This window comes from Caretta caretta, chromosome 10 (genome assembly GCF_965140235.1).
Source record: "Caretta caretta isolate rCarCar2 chromosome 10, rCarCar1.hap1, whole genome shotgun sequence".
Classification (NCBI taxonomy): domain Eukaryota; kingdom Metazoa; phylum Chordata; order Testudines; family Cheloniidae; genus Caretta; species Caretta caretta.
The window spans coordinates 76634676-76656253 of record NC_134215.1 but is presented as its reverse complement, the minus strand read 5'-3'; the positions used below and the strand labels follow the sequence as shown (position 1 = coordinate 76656253).

The 21578-nt window shown below is 40.9% G+C and overlaps 1 protein-coding gene across 2 annotated transcripts in view; it reads right to left on the bottom strand.

Moving 5' to 3' along the window:
• Positions 1 to 4612: 4612 nt before the first annotated feature.
• The window catches only part of LRRC28 (leucine rich repeat containing 28), an 86003-nt gene continuing 69037 nt past the window's right edge, over positions 4613 to 21578 (bottom strand). For both annotated transcript variants that reach the window (XM_048867121.2, XM_048867123.2), the window contains 3 exons: positions 19676 to 19851; positions 16757 to 16916; positions 4613 to 9428 (listed from right to left, as the gene is read on the bottom strand). In XM_048867121.2, the coding sequence (XP_048723078.2) occupies positions 9356 to 9428; positions 16757 to 16916; positions 19676 to 19851 (409 nt within the window). In that variant the 3' untranslated portion in view covers positions 4613 to 9355. The remainder of the gene's footprint in view (positions 9429 to 16756; positions 16917 to 19675; positions 19852 to 21578) is intronic.

Sequence of the window (21578 nt, the reverse complement as noted above, 5' to 3'; positions counted from 1 at the left end):
ATGCATCTTTTATCACCGTCAGGCTAACCTAAAAACAGGAAATACTGTGCCCATCTTATTGGGAAGGGAGTTTACCCTACACTAACCAAGAGATATTGGGCATGTATGCAAAAAAAAACCTGCGTGGGTGTGATGGGGTATATACCTCCTCAGAGAGGACAAATGCCTTAAAGTGACCTGAAGCCACTGCACCTTCTGGGCTGCACCTGGAGGGGTGTCAGTCATAAATGGTGGTCAGCCCAGCTAGGAAAGGGCTGGGTCCTTCATGAAGGAAGAAGCAAAGAGCTGCCGGAGGAAGGGCCATAGAGCAGAGGCAGGTGAGAGACAAATGGGAGTTTTCTTTTTTGGACTGAGGAAAGCCTGTGAGATAGAATGCAGAGCTGGAAACATGACTGGAGACAAGGGGCGACCAGTGTCTGCAGCCCATTTGAAATCCTGGTATATGGAGAGTGTGACAGCCCCTCGGAAGTGGGAAGTGGAACTTGGATTGGTGTTTGGATGGTTTGAAGCTGGGGTGAACTGCCTGCAAAGAAGGCAGTGACCAGCTGAGCCCAGCTGGGCTGAAGATTCAGTTGTTTTGCTGTGTCCGGTTGGACTTGAAAGGACTTGGAGGCCCTGTGAAGAGTTAGATTCGCACCTGGCTTGGCCACAGGGCCAGATCACATCAACAGTGGAAACAGGCCAAAGATGGTACAGGGAAAACTGAAGCACAGTTGTTGCAATTCCATATCTAGTCACCAGGGGGCAAGTTATGGGATTTGCCACAGTGGGATTTAATTATGCACATTTGTTTTTAGATGATGAACTTCAATCTGGTTCCATTTACAGATTCTGTAAGGAAATAGGTGAACTTACAGTACTTCCATAAATCTAGCCAGATAAAGTTAGCAAAATATTGGATTTTGCATTGCAAGAAAGTGGTCTATATTTTTTCAAGAGAGCAGTCATATAACTTGAAAAAATATTGATGTATGTAACCTGACAAAGTCCACTGAAATGGCAGTGAAACATTTTCAATACTCTGCCCATAATCCAGTGTATGGTGTTTGTGGCTTTGTTTTCTTTTTTTAAGCTAAAAGGAAATAGTACTTCTCTGTAAACAGAGCCAGAATATTGAGGTGAATGGAAATGAGGGACAAAACATGACATTGAAGGGATCTCCACAGAACCAGGCACTACAAAAGCAGTACTGCAACACGTGACTATATCTGTGTGGCGATGAAGAGGAACACTATAAAAGAATGACATGAAATTGTCAAGTATGCAGCAGGCAGACCAGTTTATCTGAAATAAGAACCAGCTCAAACACTCACTCAAACTGAACCTTCAAAGGCAAAAAAGACTGTTTCTTAAAAGATCATGGGACCAGCCGGATTTTATTCCCAGATCTGCCATTGACCTGCTGAGTAACCTTGACCCAGGCACTTAGGACTGGCTTTTAAAAGGTCTTTAGGCACCTATCTCTGCATATAGGTGCCTAGTAGGATTTTCAAATCACCCCGGTGCCTAACTTCCACTTCATCCCACCTGTAAAATGGATACTATCAATGGGTTATGAGGCTTAATTGTGAACAGCTGGGCCTGGCCTTTGGGCTCACAAGACAATCACGTGGCAGGGTTCAGCTATGGAATTCATGTCCCTACTTGGTCCAACAAGGCCCTAATTGGCTGACATTACTTGCACTTTGCACAATCTATCTGTGACAGCATCCAGGTTATTTGCACCTCTGCCCCCTCTGTGGTTTGTCCAAGAGCATCCTTTTAGGACTCTGGCCTCCCATCATTACCTCTCTACATCCCTCTCCTTCCAGATTGGGGATTTAGACCTGCAATCTCCCTGCAATTCACTGTAACTGTCCCACCAGGTCTGACCATAGTCCAGCACCAGCCGTTCGGCTCTCTCCCAGGGGCTGCACCAGCATTTACCAGCAACAAACCATCTTTCACAAAGCACAGTACATTTATTTTAGAACAAAAGCATTACACAGGAAATATAGCATAAAACAGCCTTCACGTTTGCCATGCTTACCAAGTGTCTTCCATCTTCCAGGTGGAGACCCTGACAGAACCAGTCCTTCACACCCTTCCAGCAGGGTTTTGCCCTCCTGGTTAATCTCATCAGTTTTCAGATCAAAATGAAGGATGCTAAGTCAGTTCAGGCTGACCCTTTATACCAAACCCCCATCCTTCATCTTCTGCGCCACTTCAACCTTGTGTGACCCAGTCTACCCTGCTTCTCCCCCACGGGTGGTACTTCTCTCTATTTATCTATCCCAGGATTTGCAGTAATTATGCCCCTATTGATTTTAGTGGCTGGAGAAGATAACACTCCTCCCCTCCCCCAAATACCATCCCTACCTCACAAAGATACACATAACACTGATAGATAGAAATTTATGAATAATCTCTGTGCCTGTAGCATCCAGCACATCTCAGTAGAATAGCCTTTTGACATTTCCACGCTTCTGGTCTCACATCTGTCACATTATCTATTCAGCCATTCCTTGATTTTTCAAAAGGTGCTGATCACCTGTAACTTCCATTGACTTCTACAGATTTTTGTGAATGCTCCGTGCATCTGAAAATCAAGGGTGGCTTGAGTTTCTGTTGTGGTTTGAGGAAGCTATTTTTAGACAATGTACTTTTTAAAAAATGACACTTTCTTAGATAGCTGCATCTTACAAATATGGAGTGTGTGTGTGTCCCTGTTAACCATATAGTACTGCATTTAAGATATGCACTTAAAGATGTCTGTAAGTCAAGCTCCCCCTTCATTACTTCAAGCATCACTCTTACGGAACGTTCTGCCTTTTGCTCAAACTGACATATTAAATCACATTGGGGGAATGCATCAAAAGGGTCATTTTGCTGAAAGTTCGAATATGACATTTGCTAGAATATTTTTTCTATCTCCTGTCCAAGATGTTTCACCTTTTGATCTGCCCACAACCCCCTCCGCATGCTCTGTATGGGAGGCCCTTAGCAGCAGCCATTCACAAGTCAGATGGATAGGCAGCCAGCCATGATTGCAGCAAGAGTCTGTCAATATTGACATTCCTCATTACCATGCAAAATAGCGTCAGAGTGCTTGAGATGGTGCCAGTCCCCTACAGCTACCTAGGAGGCACCCCTGGGAAGTCAATCACTTTGCTGGTGTACGGAGACCACGGAATTCCTTTTAGTTGGTGACTCACGCAATGTCTTCCAAAAGCTCAGGTCTGTGGCTAGGTGGGAGATGTCTGCACCAAGCAGCAGCTGCCCGATGAGCCTGTTTCAAGGCTTCACTTTTAGATATTCAATGCTTTAAGTAACAGCACCTGTCCGACTCGGTGGGTGGCAGTTGAGAGTGACAGAACTGACACAGTTGACCATTCCCAGGAAGCATCATGAGAAGATGAACAGGTCTCATGCAGAGGGAAGAGACAGGACTCCATACAATACAAAAGGGATTCACTGAGGCTGGGGGATAGACACTGTGGTTGTCCATGACACTCTCACTCCCAGAATCACTACACAGGGTCCCCCTAACTACTGACAAACACAACAGTCATTCTATAGCCAGTGCCTCTCCAGGTGAGGGCCTGAGACTCTCCCCACAGCACAGGCTAGCTCATTCAGCCACAATATACATGTTGTTTCAACTTAAAATTTCTATTTATGCCAAGTGTTTTTCATGGCAAGGGTCAGGGATATTTGGTTCTTTCATTTTGTTCCGTTCCAATTTATCTGGGACACATCCCTTGGCAAATTATGGTTTTAAGGGTTTTTGTTGATTTGTTAAGGGACTCAGAGACCATCAGGCTTTGGGCACACTACTCCATAAATGTACCTACATTGCAGGGCTGCAGTGAGAAACAGATAGTTATCCTTCTAAATCTCTAAATCAAACTTATTACCCAGTAAACATTAATATAATTTGAGTGGATCACACCGTAGTCCCTCTAAGACATTGGTTAAAAATAATTTAAGAGTAAGTAGTCACCTCCACTATGTATGTTTCATTTTCACAACAAATGTGCTACTATTGACATGATACATAGTGCAATAACTCAGTCAATATTCAACTTTAATAACTTCATGAAAGATTTGGAGGCAGCTTCACATATAGAAACAAAACTCTGGACAGCAAAGAGTCAAGTAACTGGAATTATAGATGCCTAACATCCGCTTGTTCTTCAGCACCCTCATTCTTATTCAGTGGCAAGGAAAGCTGCTGCACGTTGTTTGGAAAGCAATATGATCCAGAAGAAATATATCCATGGCCAGGCTGTGATGACCCATAATGAAGACCTATGAAAAGTTACTTTTCTTCAGCTAACTTGTAAAACATTTCAAATTAGCATCTTATTGCATGGGCTTAATTTTGGCACTGGAACTGAAGATGTGATTATATGACAGAAACCATGTTATCTGCTGAGTCAACAGATTAACTGAAAAGGTGTTTCTGACTTATTAAAAATATTTTTCAAGTTTTTTTCCCCCATAAGCCTGGGGGGTTGGAAACTTTTTAGCTGATCACTATGCAAATGAACTAGAGTATAATTATTTTCACACTCCGTTCTAATACAACAGTTACAGCAACAGCAGTTTAGTCAGTTTTAGTAAACTGTAATACTATCAAAAATATAATTTATTGACCAACATGTACAATAAATTGCACCACTGACTTTAAACATCTAGCAAAACTCATTTTCCCACAAGTTGACATTTGGTTAAGACAGTGCAGAAGCTATACATTATACTTTAAAAACGTACATGGAACAAGCTCAGCTGTTGTCCAAACTTGAGTAGTAGTTTGAGACTCAACAGAAGATGAGTACAAGTGCAGCGGAAAAAAATGGAAGCTTCACAGGAACCTTGCCATTTCCTTCCAAAAAACCTTTGAACTCACGGGTTTGTAATACAAAGTAGTAAACGTCCTGGGTTCAAGTTACTCAGCAGTTTCAAACAAATCAATTATAACCTTATATTTTGCAATGCCTTGAGTAGGGATATCCTTTATCAGTATTAAGATGAGGAAAGAGGAAGATATAAGCCCTAACTCTCAAAAGCAATATAATGATGAGTAAAACAGTCTTCTCTCTCTAGTCAATTAAGCTTGATATAGCTCCCACTGACATCAGGGGAAAGGTTCCTATTCACTTCAACGGGATCTAGATCAAGTCTTTTGCTGCAATTATTTATCGTGTCATTTTGTTTCCTATACAACTACTTACAACTATCAAACCAACCAACTGATACTGAAGTGCCAGTAAAATCTGAACATACTGCTACTACAGTGGGGAAAAAAAATCACAAGTTTTCCTCTACCCCTCTGTAATACTAGACAACGAGATTCAGCAGCGTTAGATATGCAAGATCTGAAGCCAGCTTGGTACAAAAGAACAGGTCTTCTCTGTTAAGGCCTGATATTCCTCACACTGAAGTTAGTGGAAATTTTGCCATTAAATTCAATGAGATCAGTATCAGACTCATAGTAAGTCGTATTCAATACTTGCTTGATATTCGTATTTATTCCTTTTTCCTCCATAAAGGATTTATTTACATTCTGATCATCTATGGCAGAGATGATCAGGAATGCAGGGCCCAGCGTAAAGGGTTGCAAGCACACACATCATCCAGTACAAAACTGCCCAAATGGTGAAGGCATACTGTACTGCAAAGAAGTAACTGGAATGCTTTATTAAAAGCAATGGATCCCCCACTAGCTCAGTGATTGGACAAAGAACTGGCTTTACTAAAAGACCAGTAGCCAGCATCTGCAGGCTTGCAAGATTAACCGTGGCACTTCATGTGAGCTAAGCTAGATGTGATCTTTGTTTATATTCTGATACTCCCCATGTTAACTTCATGTATTCTACATTTCACATCAGAAATGACCACTTTTAAAGTAGTATTAGCTGAACAAATATTCTTCCACGCTTTTTTGAATGTATTCACATATTTGACTAGTCATCCTGACAGACAAAAAACCCACAGAAAAGGGAAAATACTACAAAATACAACGAAGCAAAAATGATTTTGTTCCTTGAATGAGATGAGGTCTTATTTTTATTTTAAGACACCATTCACATATCCTTAGAAACAATAATAAAGGAATTATATTGGGGACAACTACTGATAGAACCAGGTTGTGTAAAGATCAAGGGGTGGGTAACCTCCGCACAACCCAATCTAGACTGGGAACACCATGCAATTGAAGCTGAGCTAGAAAACCCATGGCATTTGAGAGAGATCCCACAGAAGTGGGAATTTCTATTGTAAAATTGGTGGCCCATTATCCAACCAGCAATATAACTGTGCCCTCTGAGTTTGCATCGTTTCTTCTTCACATTGGCCAGTTTGAAACAACACTGAAGACAGACACCAAACTCAGAAAAAAATTGGACAAAGCACAGATGTTAAATTATTTTAAACTATGGACTCACTACCCAAATGTAGCTAAATGTAAAAAGAGGCTATATCAGTAGTGATCAGATAAACATGAATGTAAGCTATTTTTCCAGTCCATAATTGTGACTTTCTTCCAGTATTACTAATAAAAGGAAAAAAACTTATACTGTCACATTTTGGCTACACAAAATAAATACATTTTATTCACTGAAGACTGGAATCCTTGTAGTATCACTTTATAAAATGTTAGGTGAAGCTTCAGCTTCTTATGGAGTATGCTTGTATTATGCTGGACTGCACTTGCTAACAATAAAGAGACTGATGAACTGAATAAAACACTTTGTAATTCACACCTTTCAGTAAGTTATGGAAACAATAATAAGCTCTATCATGTGATCCACACTAAACCAGAACAATGCTATCTTTTAGCTAAACTTTTCTATAGTTGATTTTTGCTTAAAATAAAAAAGTACTTCCAAGTCTACGTGCTTTTAACATTGAGAAAACAAAAACCAACCAGTCAACTCAATATAAAATCTGCAGTATAAATGAAAATGTAAGAAATGAAAATCAATCATTTCTTTTCCTGATCTATTAAAGCATGGAACCAGTAATAATAATTTCCAATTCCACAGTGGTTGTATCGTCAAAACATTTGTCAGTGTTGTCTTTCAGTCCACTAGTACTTTAGGGAAAGCAAGTGCCTGGGAATCAGTTGTTCTGAATTTCGAATGAGCATGTCGCATGCATTCCCTTACACAAAGGAATTTTTTTTATGCCTGTGTTGATACATTTTAGATCTATTTTAAAGCTATATAATACCTGACACACCATTGTGTGGCAAATTAAATAGTGCAATATGTCAACATATATACAGTGCCAGCCATTAAACACAGAAATCTGTGCTACTCTTCTGAATTTTCACACTATGATTTTCTGACTTAAGGATACTCTGAACTTGGCAACTTACAACTCAAACTTGTATTGTCCTACAGAATGGAAAACAAGCTCAACACCCACTTGGCTGTCTTTGTACTGATCCCCAATGACTGAGACAATATGTTTGAAATCCTAGAATTGGGATTTACAAGACAAACTAATGAAAGGACAGAGGAGAAGAAATCCAACAGCATAGAGGATGTTTGGACATGGGCTCATTTCCCACTGGAACATAGATCTGTCAAAAGGGCTTTATTATAGAAAGTTCCATTTATCAGGGACTGCGGGTGATATTTGCATTCCTTAAAGCATAAATCTTCCAATTTGTGGCAGCTACTTCAACTCCATAAAACCAGCCCAAGAGAACCCGTGCACCTTGTTATAAGTAATGGGTACAACCTACCTACAAATCCTGCCCTCAAAAATTGCCCTTCTAGTGATGTTTGAAATACTTAGGACGCTCCATTCATTTGAACAGTACACAGTAAACCCACAGCAGAAACAGATGCTTGTTTTGGCAACAGTGCAGCATTTTAAAACGCCACTCTTTCCAGGTATACATTTTCCTCACCACTGCGTATATTAATACGTTACCAAGTAAGTCAGTCTCTTTATCTTGCCATTTTTATATCATCAAATTGTTCCATTCAGATCTATTTCAGCATGTAACTACTTATAACGAAGAACATTGTGTTAAGTCCCCAAGTAAGTTATAGTTAAAAACTAAACTAATCATGAACAGAATGTATTAATAAAAATATATTGCAGAACAGACCCAAATGACCACCTTTTGTACTGTTTTAGTTTAAAATTAAAAATATAAATCACAGACATTTTGGGCCTACTTCTGCCCTTTGTACTGTAGTTGTAAAGAAAATATTCCAACAACAAATGACCCCCCACCAAGATAGTAATAATTAGGGTTTTGAGTTACACTTGCCACAAACATGCTAAAAAGCATGTTACAGACCTTTTGTAAATATATTTGCGTATGCGTGTATGTTTTTCTAATACTCCTCTGATGTTAAGATGCTTGACAAGCTGGTTTGGAAATCAGTCAAACCTTGAACTCAGAGATACAGGGGCCAGCTCTCAGCAAGATTACAGGACTCATTGTTCACCTCTCAGACTACTCCAGGATTTTTGTCAGCAGACAGAAAATAAATATAGATAAATATGTATGTATCCCGCAGATTTTTTCATGCAAGATGAGAGCTATTTCAAAAATAAATCAGTGTTACAAACAAAGATACTGATCTCCTAGGACCTGAGGGAGCAGCTCCATGCAGGCCTTCACGTCAAAAGCAGGCCGAGTTCTCCCTATTAACCCCCAATCCTCCAGCAGAGGCTGTGTCCTGCAGTGATGTCTGGAAGGAAGGTACTGCTTCTAGTAGGTGGATTTGAACACCTCAGTCAGATGCAAAGGCTCAATCTACTGCCATAAGAGCTCTTTGATGGGGAAACTATTGAGGGGAGTGGGGGCAGGGAAGAGAAAATGGCACACAAATGTAACTGGGATCCTTAAATGGCTGCCATCCTTGCGTGCCTGTATACCCCGAATCCTGCTGGTAGTGGGAGAAAATTACAAGTAACAAGAGAAAACTGGGCTGCCATACTGGAGATAGATGGACACATAATTTAAAAAACCTAACACTGGTCAAGAACTAAAACACCTTTAAATGACACAAAGTATCAACCTAAGTAGCTCCACATGTGAAAAACATGAACAAAAAATACTTGAGACTAAGCCCCTTGAATTAGTTTGATTTATATGTTGTCTTAGAAGAGAGCAAAAGTGTTAATACTTGTAAAAGCTTGATCATTACATTTCCAAAAAGTTTTCGCAGCTCACTCAAAATGACAGGGCAGGATTTACGTGCCCCTTAGCGTTTCTGGCTGAGCATTTCTGCTATTTTGGAGTATGCACACATGTACACAAACATACAGTATTCCAGTACCAACGAGATACTCAGTCTAATGCAGCTTTAAGCTGGCAACACTCCTGAGTAGCTTTAAGTGTTTATCAACTCAGTAGGTCAAAAGTCTGCAGACACTGGGTGGAGCAGCAGTATGCCACAAAACTAACAGATCTCCGCCTGGAAAAAAAAGAGAGGAAAGAAAAAACAGTTGTCAGTTCAGGATTAAAGTAACTGGCCGCCTTTCACAACAGACAATTTTGTGGACTGTAAAAATAAAGGATAAGCCCTGGTCAATTTTCTAAACAGAAGATTTTTAATTTTGGTTTGTGAAAACAGCAAGAGGTTTTTCTTTCTGCATAGTGTTTTGCTGAGTGTTACTGCCAGTAGGTTTAATGGCTAAGGGGGAAATATCTGGAGAACCCTTTGATTCAGTTTCTCTCATATGTTTAAATTACTGCTTGGAAGCATGAAATAACTGAATTCTGACAGCTAACAGTCGGTTTGAGTGAGTCAACAAGAAACCAAAAAGAAAAAAGTGGAGATCAGAACTCCAAAGGGGATGATCAATGGGCTTTGCTGTTGTATTGGGCTAAGTGCCATACACTTTAAAAATCCACATAAAGGGGCAATTTCACTTCCTTCAACTGAAACTCTCCCCCCCCCCCCCCCCATAACTTCACTAATGACCTGGCCTCTTGCTTAGGTAACAGTGAAGTCTGATTTTTAATCCACAAAACCAAGACTCACATTTTGCCCATAAAGAAAAGGAGTACTTGTGGCACCTTAGAGACTAACCAATTTATTTGAGCATAAGCTTTCGTGAGCTCCAGCTCACTTCATCAGATGCAACATGTTATTTGCCCATGTTATTGTAGGGAAACAGAATTACACAGCCCCTTACACTTGGAAAGCCCAGTCCACGTTTTCTCAGCAGTCTCTTCCCCAACCCCCCAATACATTTTATGGTAGAGGCAAATAAACGTTAGTCTTCCCAACAGAGGAAAATGATATAGACAATCCAAACAAAAATTGTGGAACTAAGGTGATATGCTAAACTGTTCAAACACCCAGCTTCTCCACCCTATGGTTCTATTTGTACATGGACATGGTAAGCTCTTTAGGATAAGGATCCTGTCTTCCTATCTCTCTCTAAAGTACCTAACCACAGTATTGGCATTACATAAATAATAGTATTACCATGCCAAGCATGTGTACTGCAAAGATAAGAATACCAGACCATCCTTAAGTCTCAATGTCTGTGGATTTGCATCACAATTCTACAGCAGCTGAAAGTTATGCGATTGGATATTCTATGACAATCCATTCTGGACCCAGGAAGGTGATGGGTGTTCATGGTAAGTGCATATGCTAAAATACTTGGAGATTTTAGCTAAAAAGTGAAAAATGGGCAGTAATGTATATTTTAAATGAAACAGGTATTTTAGAGTCTCAGCATGGCAACATAAGGGATTAGTACACTGAATCATAGCAAAACTTAATTTGGTGGAAAAATATGGTATTGTTTTTAACATTTGCAACAATAATTTCTTCCTGGAATAGAGTCTGCCTGGCAAGTTTCAGCACAGTAAGAATTTTAATAATCCCTGGAAAATAAGGGTTTGTGTTGGAGGTGTTCATTGACTCTTAACCATAGTTTTGTGGCAACTATAAAAAGTAGGTCTCTTCCATCTCTTTAGGAATCTAGCCATCTGCTGCCGCTGTAGGATCATTACATACAATATAAAGCTCAGTGGTTTGTCCACTCTAGTTTGGATGTCCCAAAAAAGAAATGTCCATCATTTGCTTAGGAAACTACACAACACACACTAATCCATTTTGCTTCCTGGAAAAATTTCCTGACAGCTTGAATATTTTTTTCTTAATTTCATCCCATTATGTCTTGTTATAACCTCTTGTGCTGGTGGAGTTTAATCATCTGACAGTCAAAATTTCAACAGAACAGCAAGTTGAAGATAACTGTCTTTACAATCAGAAGAGCTTTCTAAGAAAGGAGATGGATTTTCTAAAATAGCAGTTATGGTGCTTCCTGGCTGCTGTCCAAATTTAAGATGCACAAGTTGTTTTCACTTCATAAAGCTGTATTGCTCATAAATCAGAGCAGCATTATGCTACAAACTCTCAGCACAAGAGGCTGCCATATAACTTGAGAAAAATTATACCATCTGCTTGAATCAGCAATCAGATTTTTTTATTTTCTTTTTTAAAGTTTTCTTACTGATATAACTTTTTTTTTCTTTTGCTGCTACAGAAGAATTACTGGCAAATTAAAAGATTTTCAACAGTGCAAGAACTGAGTTTAGTATTACTGGTATGTATGGGGCTTAAATATCATTCTCAGTAAAGACATCTATAAATGCTTAACTTTTCTTTTCCATGTTTAAGAAGAGGCTGTCTAAGGAATTGTTTAACAACTTTTCTCAGGAGAACCTAGCTGTCGGGTTTGTTTGTCCAACAAAATATGACTTTATTTGTTGATAGCAAACTAGATTTCTGAAAATACTGAACTACATTGTGAGTAGTTCTCATGTTCCTGTTATGTATGTGTCTATGTCCTCATGGTTCAGCTATTAGCTCTGGTTTATGGAGAAAAATTCCTACACATTTCTCCCCACTGCCCCTATAAACATGGCACTGTCACCTGGGCAAGAGACATTCCCACCTGAGATGGGAAGGACGGAGCACCACCTGTTTATTCTGTGCTTTAACACTAACCAGGTGCACAGCCACAGGGTCTTTTCTATGGTGGAACCTCCTCTCAGACACAAAGAAGGGAAGAAACTCAAGTCAAAACAAACCATGGAGCAGGCTCAAGAGAGGTTCAAGCTAGGATGTTGCTGCTGATTCTCCTCACTGACTGAAAACACCCCTTGACACCAGGCAGAAGGCAGGCTTCCAGGTATGATATTGCTACACCTCCCTTCTTGGCAAGATACTAAACTTTTCTCTGGTTGATAATTATGGGTCCATTAATTGACCAGCATGACTAACTGGAGGCTGAAAATGAACACACTCCCCACCTGCCTCAGTTTCCTCATAAAGCCTCAGTGAAACAGAATTACCTTTCTCCGTACAACTAAAATTTTAAACAAAGTTAGGTCTGTGAGGATAGACTGTTTCACTCACCTCTCACTAAAACCTGTATCCCACCTGCCCATGTATTCGGCACCAACCCCAGCTCAGGCTAATAGGTGGTACTGGAAAAGCACTACAAAATGACCAGTGTTCAGCATTAAGTTATGCCAACTTTCTACGGGCCTGAGGAACAATACTCCCTAGTTTTAAACTCTTGTTTGATTATGCTACCAGGCAAGCGAACACAACTGTGTAGGTTTGGCTGCTTCACTAGACAGCCTTGCAGGCATGTTCACATTTTCTGTGACCATAGAAACTGAACTGTTTGTAATTGCATTTCACTAGCAACCATCTTCTTCAGCACAGCACCCTTCCACTGCACACCCCTGATTTGCTCATATTGAAGAAGAGCATTTTAGTTGCAGATTATTTAAAATATACTCTGATAATGGCTGCAATGCCCCCACCACTGGCTTTCATTTTTGCCTTTAGCAAAAGAAACCAATATGCCTTGTGGCATTTTATTTGGTGCTTGCATTTGCCTCAGATACAGGGGTGAAGTCACCAGGTGAAGGATTGCTGTTTGGTAATAGTTCTTCCCTGACTCAGAAAACCCTCCCAATGGATTTCCTGATCACCCACGTGCTGTTCTGTTAGGAATAGTTGAGTCCCACAACATCAGAGCCATTAGCTGTTCAATAGTCATTGCCACCTCGAGGCTGTTCCAGGTTTATGGAAATTAATCTATTGTAAATAAATGCATAAATAAGATAAGTTTAGATTAAGAACAATCTATACTGGGTGACTCTGATGCTTGCCGGGAGGGTTGTGAGGCACCTCAAACTACCTGGCCTCTGCATGAGAAAGCCTTGTCTGTGCCTCCTGGGGATCAGCTCCCCAACTCCACTGGCCATAGGCTACACAAGCACTGCTCTCTAGGACTTGCAGGCCCTGCTGTCAATCTACAGGTTAGCAACTGGCACACCCCAGCCCACAAGCCTTCTGCGCATTCCCTTGGAGTATCCAACTGCTGGTCCACTGGACACTCACAGCATTCACAGATTCACTGCTTCCAAAAAACCAATAAACCACAGCTTAACAGTTTCACCTCAGATCACGGCTCCACGTAACATACAGCACTTAGATAAGTTTACAGTGAAATCAAGTATAACTGTATTTAACACAAAAATTCAAGTAGTACAAGCAGAAGTACTGGAAACAAATGGTTTGTTTAAAGATTCAATGGGGCCCTAAAAATCTATGCTGAGAATGTATGAAACAAGGGGACAAGTTACTGGGATGTAAGGTTAGTCTGCTATTTGCTTAGCAGGAGGTGCCCCAAGAGTCCACAGGGTTTGCCCCATTTGACCTTCTGTATGACAGACAGATCAGAGGTCCCCTGGATCTTCTTAGAGATTCCTGGGGGGGTGGCACTGAGGCAGTGGCAGGGACTAGTGAACACGTGCAGAGGTTCAGGAAGGATTTAAAATCCCTGATGGGGATTAGTGAGGTTTTACTGCTCAAAGGCCAGGCAGCTCACAAAGAATGGTATGATCTCAATACCTGTGATTGATCATTTGATGTGGGTGATTGGTTCTGGTGTTACTTCCTATAAATAAGCACAAAATGCACAATTCATGGGAAGAGGCTTATGAGGTGGCAGAAAGAGTTAATGTTACCTGCAATATACCAAGGCCCCACAGCAGGGTTACACCTCCAACTGTGCAAATCAACAGGTTAAAAGTATACTACAATCGTGAAGCCATTGTAAACAAGATTTGCTGTGCAGTTTAGGACTGCGAGACAGCCCCTCTTATTGATTTGGTGATTGAATGCCACAGCGATACCCAACTAGAGGGCACTGATTTATATGAAGGGTTAAACTTAACTGAAAAGGCAAATGTGGCCATGCTGCAAAGTCACTGACAGGTATTTTCCAGCAGGCCAGGCCTGACTCACAAAATGGTCCATAAGATTAACACTGTCGGACCAAAGCCAGTGTCCAGCAGAGCATACAAGACAACTGGCAAAATGCAGGAGCAAATTTGCAAGGAGGAAGCAAGCATGCTAGACATGGGAATAGTTACAGAGTCAAATAATAGTCCCTAGGCTTCTCCAGTTGTTACGGTCCCCAAAAAAGCTTTATGCTGTCACAAGTTCCTGGTGCCTACCCTATGCCCAGAATCAATGATATGCTAGACATTTTAGGCAGGACAAAATTACCAAGCACCCTGGATTTAACAAAAGGCAAATCCCCTTAGACATTGAAGTACAGGGAAAAAAAAATTCACCTTCATAACCAATTCAGAACTTTTTCAGTTTAAAGTGTTACCTTTTAAGTTAATTAATGCAGAAGTCACATTTCAGAGGCTCGTTAATCAAGTGTTGGCCAGGTTATAGGGCTTTGCTCATGCCTCCATAAATGATATTGTAATATTCAGCCATTCCTGGCAAGATTATAAGGATGATGTGGGAATTGTGCTGAAGAGACGCAAAGATGCTGGTCTTACAGTAAAAATGACAAAACGTAAGATGGGGAGGCCAAAAGTCCTTTACTTAGGCTATTGGACAGAAGAGGGACAGATTTGTCTGGATCCTTTAAAAGTGGAGTCCATTGTTAACTGGCCTGTACCTTGAACCAAAAAGCAAGTTCAGTCTTTTAGAGGTTTGGCAAATTATTAATGCTGGCTTGTGGAAGGTTTCAGTAACATTCTGTCTGCAATTACAGACCTCTGCAAAAAGAGACTGCAGCCTGTCAAGAAGGCTTTGATAAAGTGAAAAGAATTCCATTAGAGAAACTGGTTCAAGCCAGTACTAGCTTTGATAAGATGGCTGAACTCTGCACAGATGCATCCAATACAGGCCTGGGAGCGGTGTTAATGCAAGCGGGCCAAGGCAATAAAAAGCATCCTATAACTCAAGTAAAAAAAAGTGATCCCCTTCCCCACACTGAAGAAAATTTTCTGTCACAGAAAGAGAATGTTATGCAATTGTGTGGGCGGTCAGGCAGCTAAGGCCTTACCTATTCCACAGGAAGTCCAGAGTCCTAACAGACCACAGTCCATTGGCATGGTTTCACAGAACAAAAGGTACCAACTCCAGACTCTGCATTCGAGAACGCTCCAAGCATATGACATGGAAATGGTACATATGAAGGGAAAGGAAAATGTGGTGGCACATACACTGCCCAGGCAACTAGGCAGGAGCTAACTCTACGGCATCAATGTAAGGGAGAAGGTATGAACCAGGGACGCCTTGGTGCTAACTGGCAGACGGCACAGGATTTCAGATGGATCCCCAGGTCAGATATTTGCATAATAGTTCACCAGAGATGACATACCTCAGAAGTGGTCCTTTCAGGCAGAAGGTAACAGACACCTATCTCCATATCTGGCCATTTGTGTATTGGGATGCCTCATAATGGAGGCCTGTTTGCATACTGAGCCACAGACAAAAGAAGAGATTTCAAAATCTACAGCAGAGGAATCTACAGGATTAAGAAAACAAGTGTGTGTGTGTGTGAGGGGGGGGGTGTCCTGTGTATGGATAAACAAAAAATTGCTCTGGTATATCTTGGAGTACAAAGTGACACTCTGGGTCCTTCACCAAAAAGGCCAGCTGACAGCATTCTTGTCTCATGAAAAAAGGGTCAAGCCAGCTGGCTGAAAAGTGATGCAAGGATTCGGGGAGAGCAATATTGGTTAGACATGAGAGTATCTTGTTAATGAAGTCTAGGCTCTAGAATGTATGTTATGATATTATTTTATACGTAATCATTTTTTCCCAATACTTCTACCTGCTACTACTTGGATATTATGTTTTGTTAAATAAACTTATACTTGACTTTACTATAAACATATCTAAGTGCTGTACGTTAAGCGGACAAGTGATTGGAGGTGGAACTGTTAAGCTGGGGTGTACTGTTTCTTCTGAAGCAACAAATCTGAGAATATCATGAGTGTCCACTGGAACAGACTGGACACTCCAGGGAGGTGCTTGGAGGGCTTATGGGCTGGGGTGTGCCAACTGCTAACATAAGGTGACAGCAGGGCCTGTGAAGCCTAGAGGGAAGTGCTTGTGTTGCCCATGGAGCTGATACATAGCAGGCACAGACAAGGCTTCATCACGCTAAGGGCACATAATAGGAAGGTGCCTCACAACCCTGAGTACCATCAGCAAGTATCATGGTGACTACTGTTGCCCTTGTTAGTACATGCACAATAAAATGCTGGTGGGAAATGACAGAAATAAATATGACGGTCCCCTTTGATAAGAGATCTCAGAAAAAAAGACTTTACCCCATTAAGGCTGCCAAGCTAAAAAAAATTCCTCAAGTTCCATAAAGATGTTTTTCTTCCCAACAGGAGCCCCTGTGGAAGGTCTGAAACCCCAGTCTAATTTTCTGTAATTACCCCTGGTGCAGGCCCGCCATTGGAGTCTCCCTCAAGGGAAAGAGCTTTGGGTAGACAATGGTAAACATGGGCTGGCTGCAACGGTGACAGTGTCCCAGAGGGCAGTGCAGTAATTCCAAGAGACTTTTGGGTAATGAGATTGGAGTTAGGAAGCTGAAATCTAGAGAAGAAAAGAAACATAAGTTAAGAACCAGGATTGTAACAAAACAAATTCATGATAAGGTTCAACATAGTAAACCTGTTCCATGACCCCTTAGTGTACAAAATATCTCACTAATCCTCTCAGTAACATCTGGCCATGTCAAAGGAATAGTAAACTTAAGCAAATTATTTGCAAATAAGATGAAGCCCATAATGGCACTTGCAATGTAAATAAGTAAGGGAAGTTAACAAAAAAATGCAGGCATAGGATTAATCAGACCCAAACAGCTAGGTGAAGGTGCTGTTGCTCAAGCAAATACAAAAAAACAGCAAATGCTACAAGCAGTAAAACATTTCTAAACAGAGGCATTGGCTGACTCAAGCAAAACTTAGAATTAAAATTTGGAGGATTTAGATAAGTGTGCGTCATTAAATTAGATCTATTAACCGAAGTGAGGTTCTCTGTCCTAATCAGTGGCTATTCAATAGTCAACAATACAAGATTCTAGGAAGGAAGTTGGTATCATTTTATTTATATAATTCAATAAATAACCATCCCACAGCACAGCACAGTTTATACAAACCCCAAACAATTAATCATCCAGCAATTCAAAATTGCCAACAATAACCAAAGCCATAACCACAGCCACCTCCAAAAGGCCCAGCAAATACATGGCCTTATTAGTATGCCCCACAGATCAACAGATCTCGCTCTTCTATACCCAAGAGGCCTCGGCTCCAGCTCCAGTGCCCCCATTTGCCACAGCTGTGGGAAATGTGATTTCTCAGTTGGGCAGGCCCCAGGCCACTTAGGACTTTCACAAGTCAAAGCCAACATCCGAAACTCCAACAGAAAACAAAGAGGCAGCCAGTGCTGCACACTAGTAGAGGGTGTTAACTGAGCAAGATGAGGGGCAGAATTTAATAAACAGACTTCTAGAATTTGCACCGGACTCAGTTTCTAAATAAATGTAAAGTGTAGCCCCACATACAGTGCAATCCAGTAGTCTAATTTTGAGGTGACAAAGGCATGGATAACAGAAGAATGGTCTGCATCTAACAGAAGAGGTCACAACTTGCTGACCAGGCAAAGATCGAGGAAAGCCAGCCTGGTCACTGCTGTAATACGATTTTGTAACACTAGCTGAGGTTCTAACACCACCCTTGAAATTGCAAACACAAGCAACCAATAGTGGACCAAAGAGGGTGATATTACCTCTGCTGCATCCTCCATCTCCTTCCCACAACCCATCTAATCCCTGTCTGGATTGACCTTTAATAGTTCGCCCATGACCATGCCCCAGTCTCAACCAGATTTTGACTGTCACCCAAGGTGTTGCTCATTGCCTTTAATGATGGTTATTATGACCAGACTAGAAAGATACAAAATAAACTGTAGTGCAGAAATTTGAGGATAGGGAAGATACTTAAAATAGGTGACTCCTCATCTCTCAAGCACTGGCCAAAGACATAATGCCTGCAGCCTTGCACAAGTTTTCCTGCACCCTGCCAACTACACTTCACATTGATTGTGCAACACTACCCTGGCCTTTCTAAACTTAAACCTTGCTTGTGACAATCTTGCCACACTGTATGGTGGTTGTTACATAGATAAAATTACAGTCATCTGTAATTTAAAGATCTGAATTCTGCTTTCCAGAGGAGAGAAGTGAATAATCCTTTTTGTCCCAAATCCCCAGCCTGTCTTCCAAAAAAGATTAGAAATTCATGCATGCACACAGAAAATTGCACCTTGTGCTCTATGAGCATTGTACCGTTATAATCTTGGTATTTGAACTCCTCCCTGTTTTTCCCCTAAGTAACAGAAATCAGAAACACACAACCTCTAACAGGTCATTAATTCATTCCCCCAGCAGTGCAGAATTGTTTCCTCTAATATAGTTTCCTGTGTTTGGCCCACTCTTAACATGTGACATCCATCATTGGCCTAAATAAATAAATAATGTTTGGGGCAGAGAGAAGTCCAAGCAGCAGAATGTCAGCTCTTCACTGTACACTTTTTCTTGGCAAAAGGAACTACTTTAGTGGTTATGATTCACAACAATAATTCCAGTCCAAGCTTTCCCTGATTAGCCTTTTTACATACATCTCCTTCCATGGTTCACAAATTCTCAAAGCATGGAATATGACAGATCCACAACATTCCAAAATCTAACAAAGCCTGAACCCCCAAATTACTCTCAAATATTGGTATCTCATGTGGTAGTATGATACATAACCAGAGGAGCCATGGGCCATCTTTCAACAAAGAGCGTGAACTGGAGCAGAACTAAAGCAGCTCAGCTGTCATGCTGTACTGAAATGGCCAACGGCTGCTAACATTTCTTCTGCCTTATGTATAACAAGTCTGCCAGTTTAGGAGCGTGCTGCCTGGCAAGGAGTTGCATTGTTGGACAATGCATCTAATCTTGCCTCGGGAATAATAATTTCTTCCTCTCCTGTCCCATTAAAGTCAGTTTCTTCTCCACTGCAGACTGTGAAAAGCCTGCATCCTTTTACATTGTTCTCTTCCCCCCCCCCCCCCCCAAAATTCTAACCACCACTTTACCTTTGGAGCCCAATGTTTAGCAATGTCTTTTGGGCCAAAGAATTTTTGTTGGTCACTTAAATGTAATTTGCTGGAATAGACATTTTAAAACATTGATGTTTGCAAAGCACTTTGAAGAGCTCTATAAATGCTACTGTCACCTCTGAAAAGACCATTCATTTGCTGGGTCTTGTCAAGCTCTGAAGGATATGAATAGACAATTAAATTACCTTTTAAAAACCTGTAGTAGGTGTTATAGAGTGTCCTCATGGCTAGCTCTTGCAAAGGCAGCACATGATCAGTCTCTGTCCCTATAGACTTCACCTCTGCTGGGAGGAACACAGTTAACTGTCCCGATGAAAAGGAGAGCAGCTTCACCTCTGAAACCTGAATAGGGGAGCCACAGCTGGAGGAATACAAACCATTCAGAAAGCAGTTAGCCAGAATAAAAGTAACCATTGGGGAAACAATATGCAATCACCTCAAAGTGCACTTTACACTGTTCTACAGAACACTGCCTTCCTAGAATAAGAGCTCACTCTTATACACAGTGTGAGTTTCAGACTGAAATGAATTTAGTACACATTCTAACTGCCTGTAACCGGCTAGATGTGGCCCATTTGAAGGTCTTTACTGATTAAGTAATACCCAATACCTAGAAAAAATGAGAACAGAGCCACAAGGTGAACCAAGGACATTGACTAACAAAGTCTAGTGTTGCTAGCTTTGCCTCCGAGTCACTCTCATTTAGCCAGACCTAACTGAACAGTACAAACTGGTTGTTACTATTACAAAATATTTTACTAATGGGTCAATGTCTTACCTGACAATAGGGTTTCTGTGCCTTGAACCAACCAGCTTGGAATGATAATGGATTTCCCACCCACAACACATCAGGCAAAATATAGCCATAAGGCAATTAGTGCTTTAAGTGCCACTGAACGCTGCTTTCCCCCTCCCAGAGCTCCTCTGAAAAGACTGCCCTGGTGAAAATGAGAAGATAACCCAGAAAAATCAGCCAACTCTGCCCTTTCCAACCCAACCCAAGTTCAGAAGAAGGGGGATTCTCAGGAACAGTGGATCCAAACAGAGCAGTTTAGTTTGTTAGTAAAAAAAATAAATTCCCTACTTGATTTCTGCTGCAGTCTATCCAGACTATTAAGAAGCCAGGAATGACATGAACTATTTGGTATTGTTTATAACAACTTAAAAATTGGACGCAAAAGTGCAGCCTTTGTTAAGTTCAGATCTAACAAATGGAATAAGAAAAGGGGCAAAGTAACTGAATTGTCAACTTTTCCAGGTATTGGGCCCAGGAAAAGAAACCGGATCCTAACAGACCTGAAAAAGGGGGAAAAAAACCTTCATGTCCCAGATAAGAAGGAACTTCAACTGCACAGGACAGTGGATGAAAACCTCAGAAGAACTGAGGTATGGAACACAGCATCAAGCAGCAGACTGACAAACCTCTCCACTGACTTCAATCAATATTGAATCTTCCTTACAAAGTATTGAGGGGGCGGAGGAAAGTCAGGAACTAAGAAATCAAATGTATCATGTCAGGCCCCAAAAACCTGTGCCTACAATACAGCATCTTTCAGTAAATACAAAGGAAGGGAAATGTTCTGGTGTGAGGAACTGAATTTAGCTGATCTACCCCCTATTAACCTCAATAGATAACACAGGTAAAATGCATTGAATACTTACTTCAGTATCAACTGGGCCTCACATCTATCTTGTGGCCTAGGTTATTAATATCCACCTCTCCATCCCCAAAAGTTGCAAAATAGGATGGTAGCATGTTTAAGGGGATAACTGTATACATTTCTGCCAAGACGTGTCAGGAGAAAGAATACTGCCCTAAGAATAACAACTGGTTATTAATAGGCATGAAGGATGCACAAACAAGAATGCCATGAGGTAAGAAAGAGAAACACCATCCCCTTTCTTGCTTATAGTGATCCTCTATGTGGCTAGGAAAAACTAAAACTCCATGTTAAAAGTGGAGTTACCGAACAGCTTTAGTAAATAAACCACAGGAGTAAAACTATGATCGTATACATTCAGAAGGAATGACAGGCTCAAAACAGTAAATCGATCAGTCCAAGTGGAAGAACAGCAAATCCAATCCAG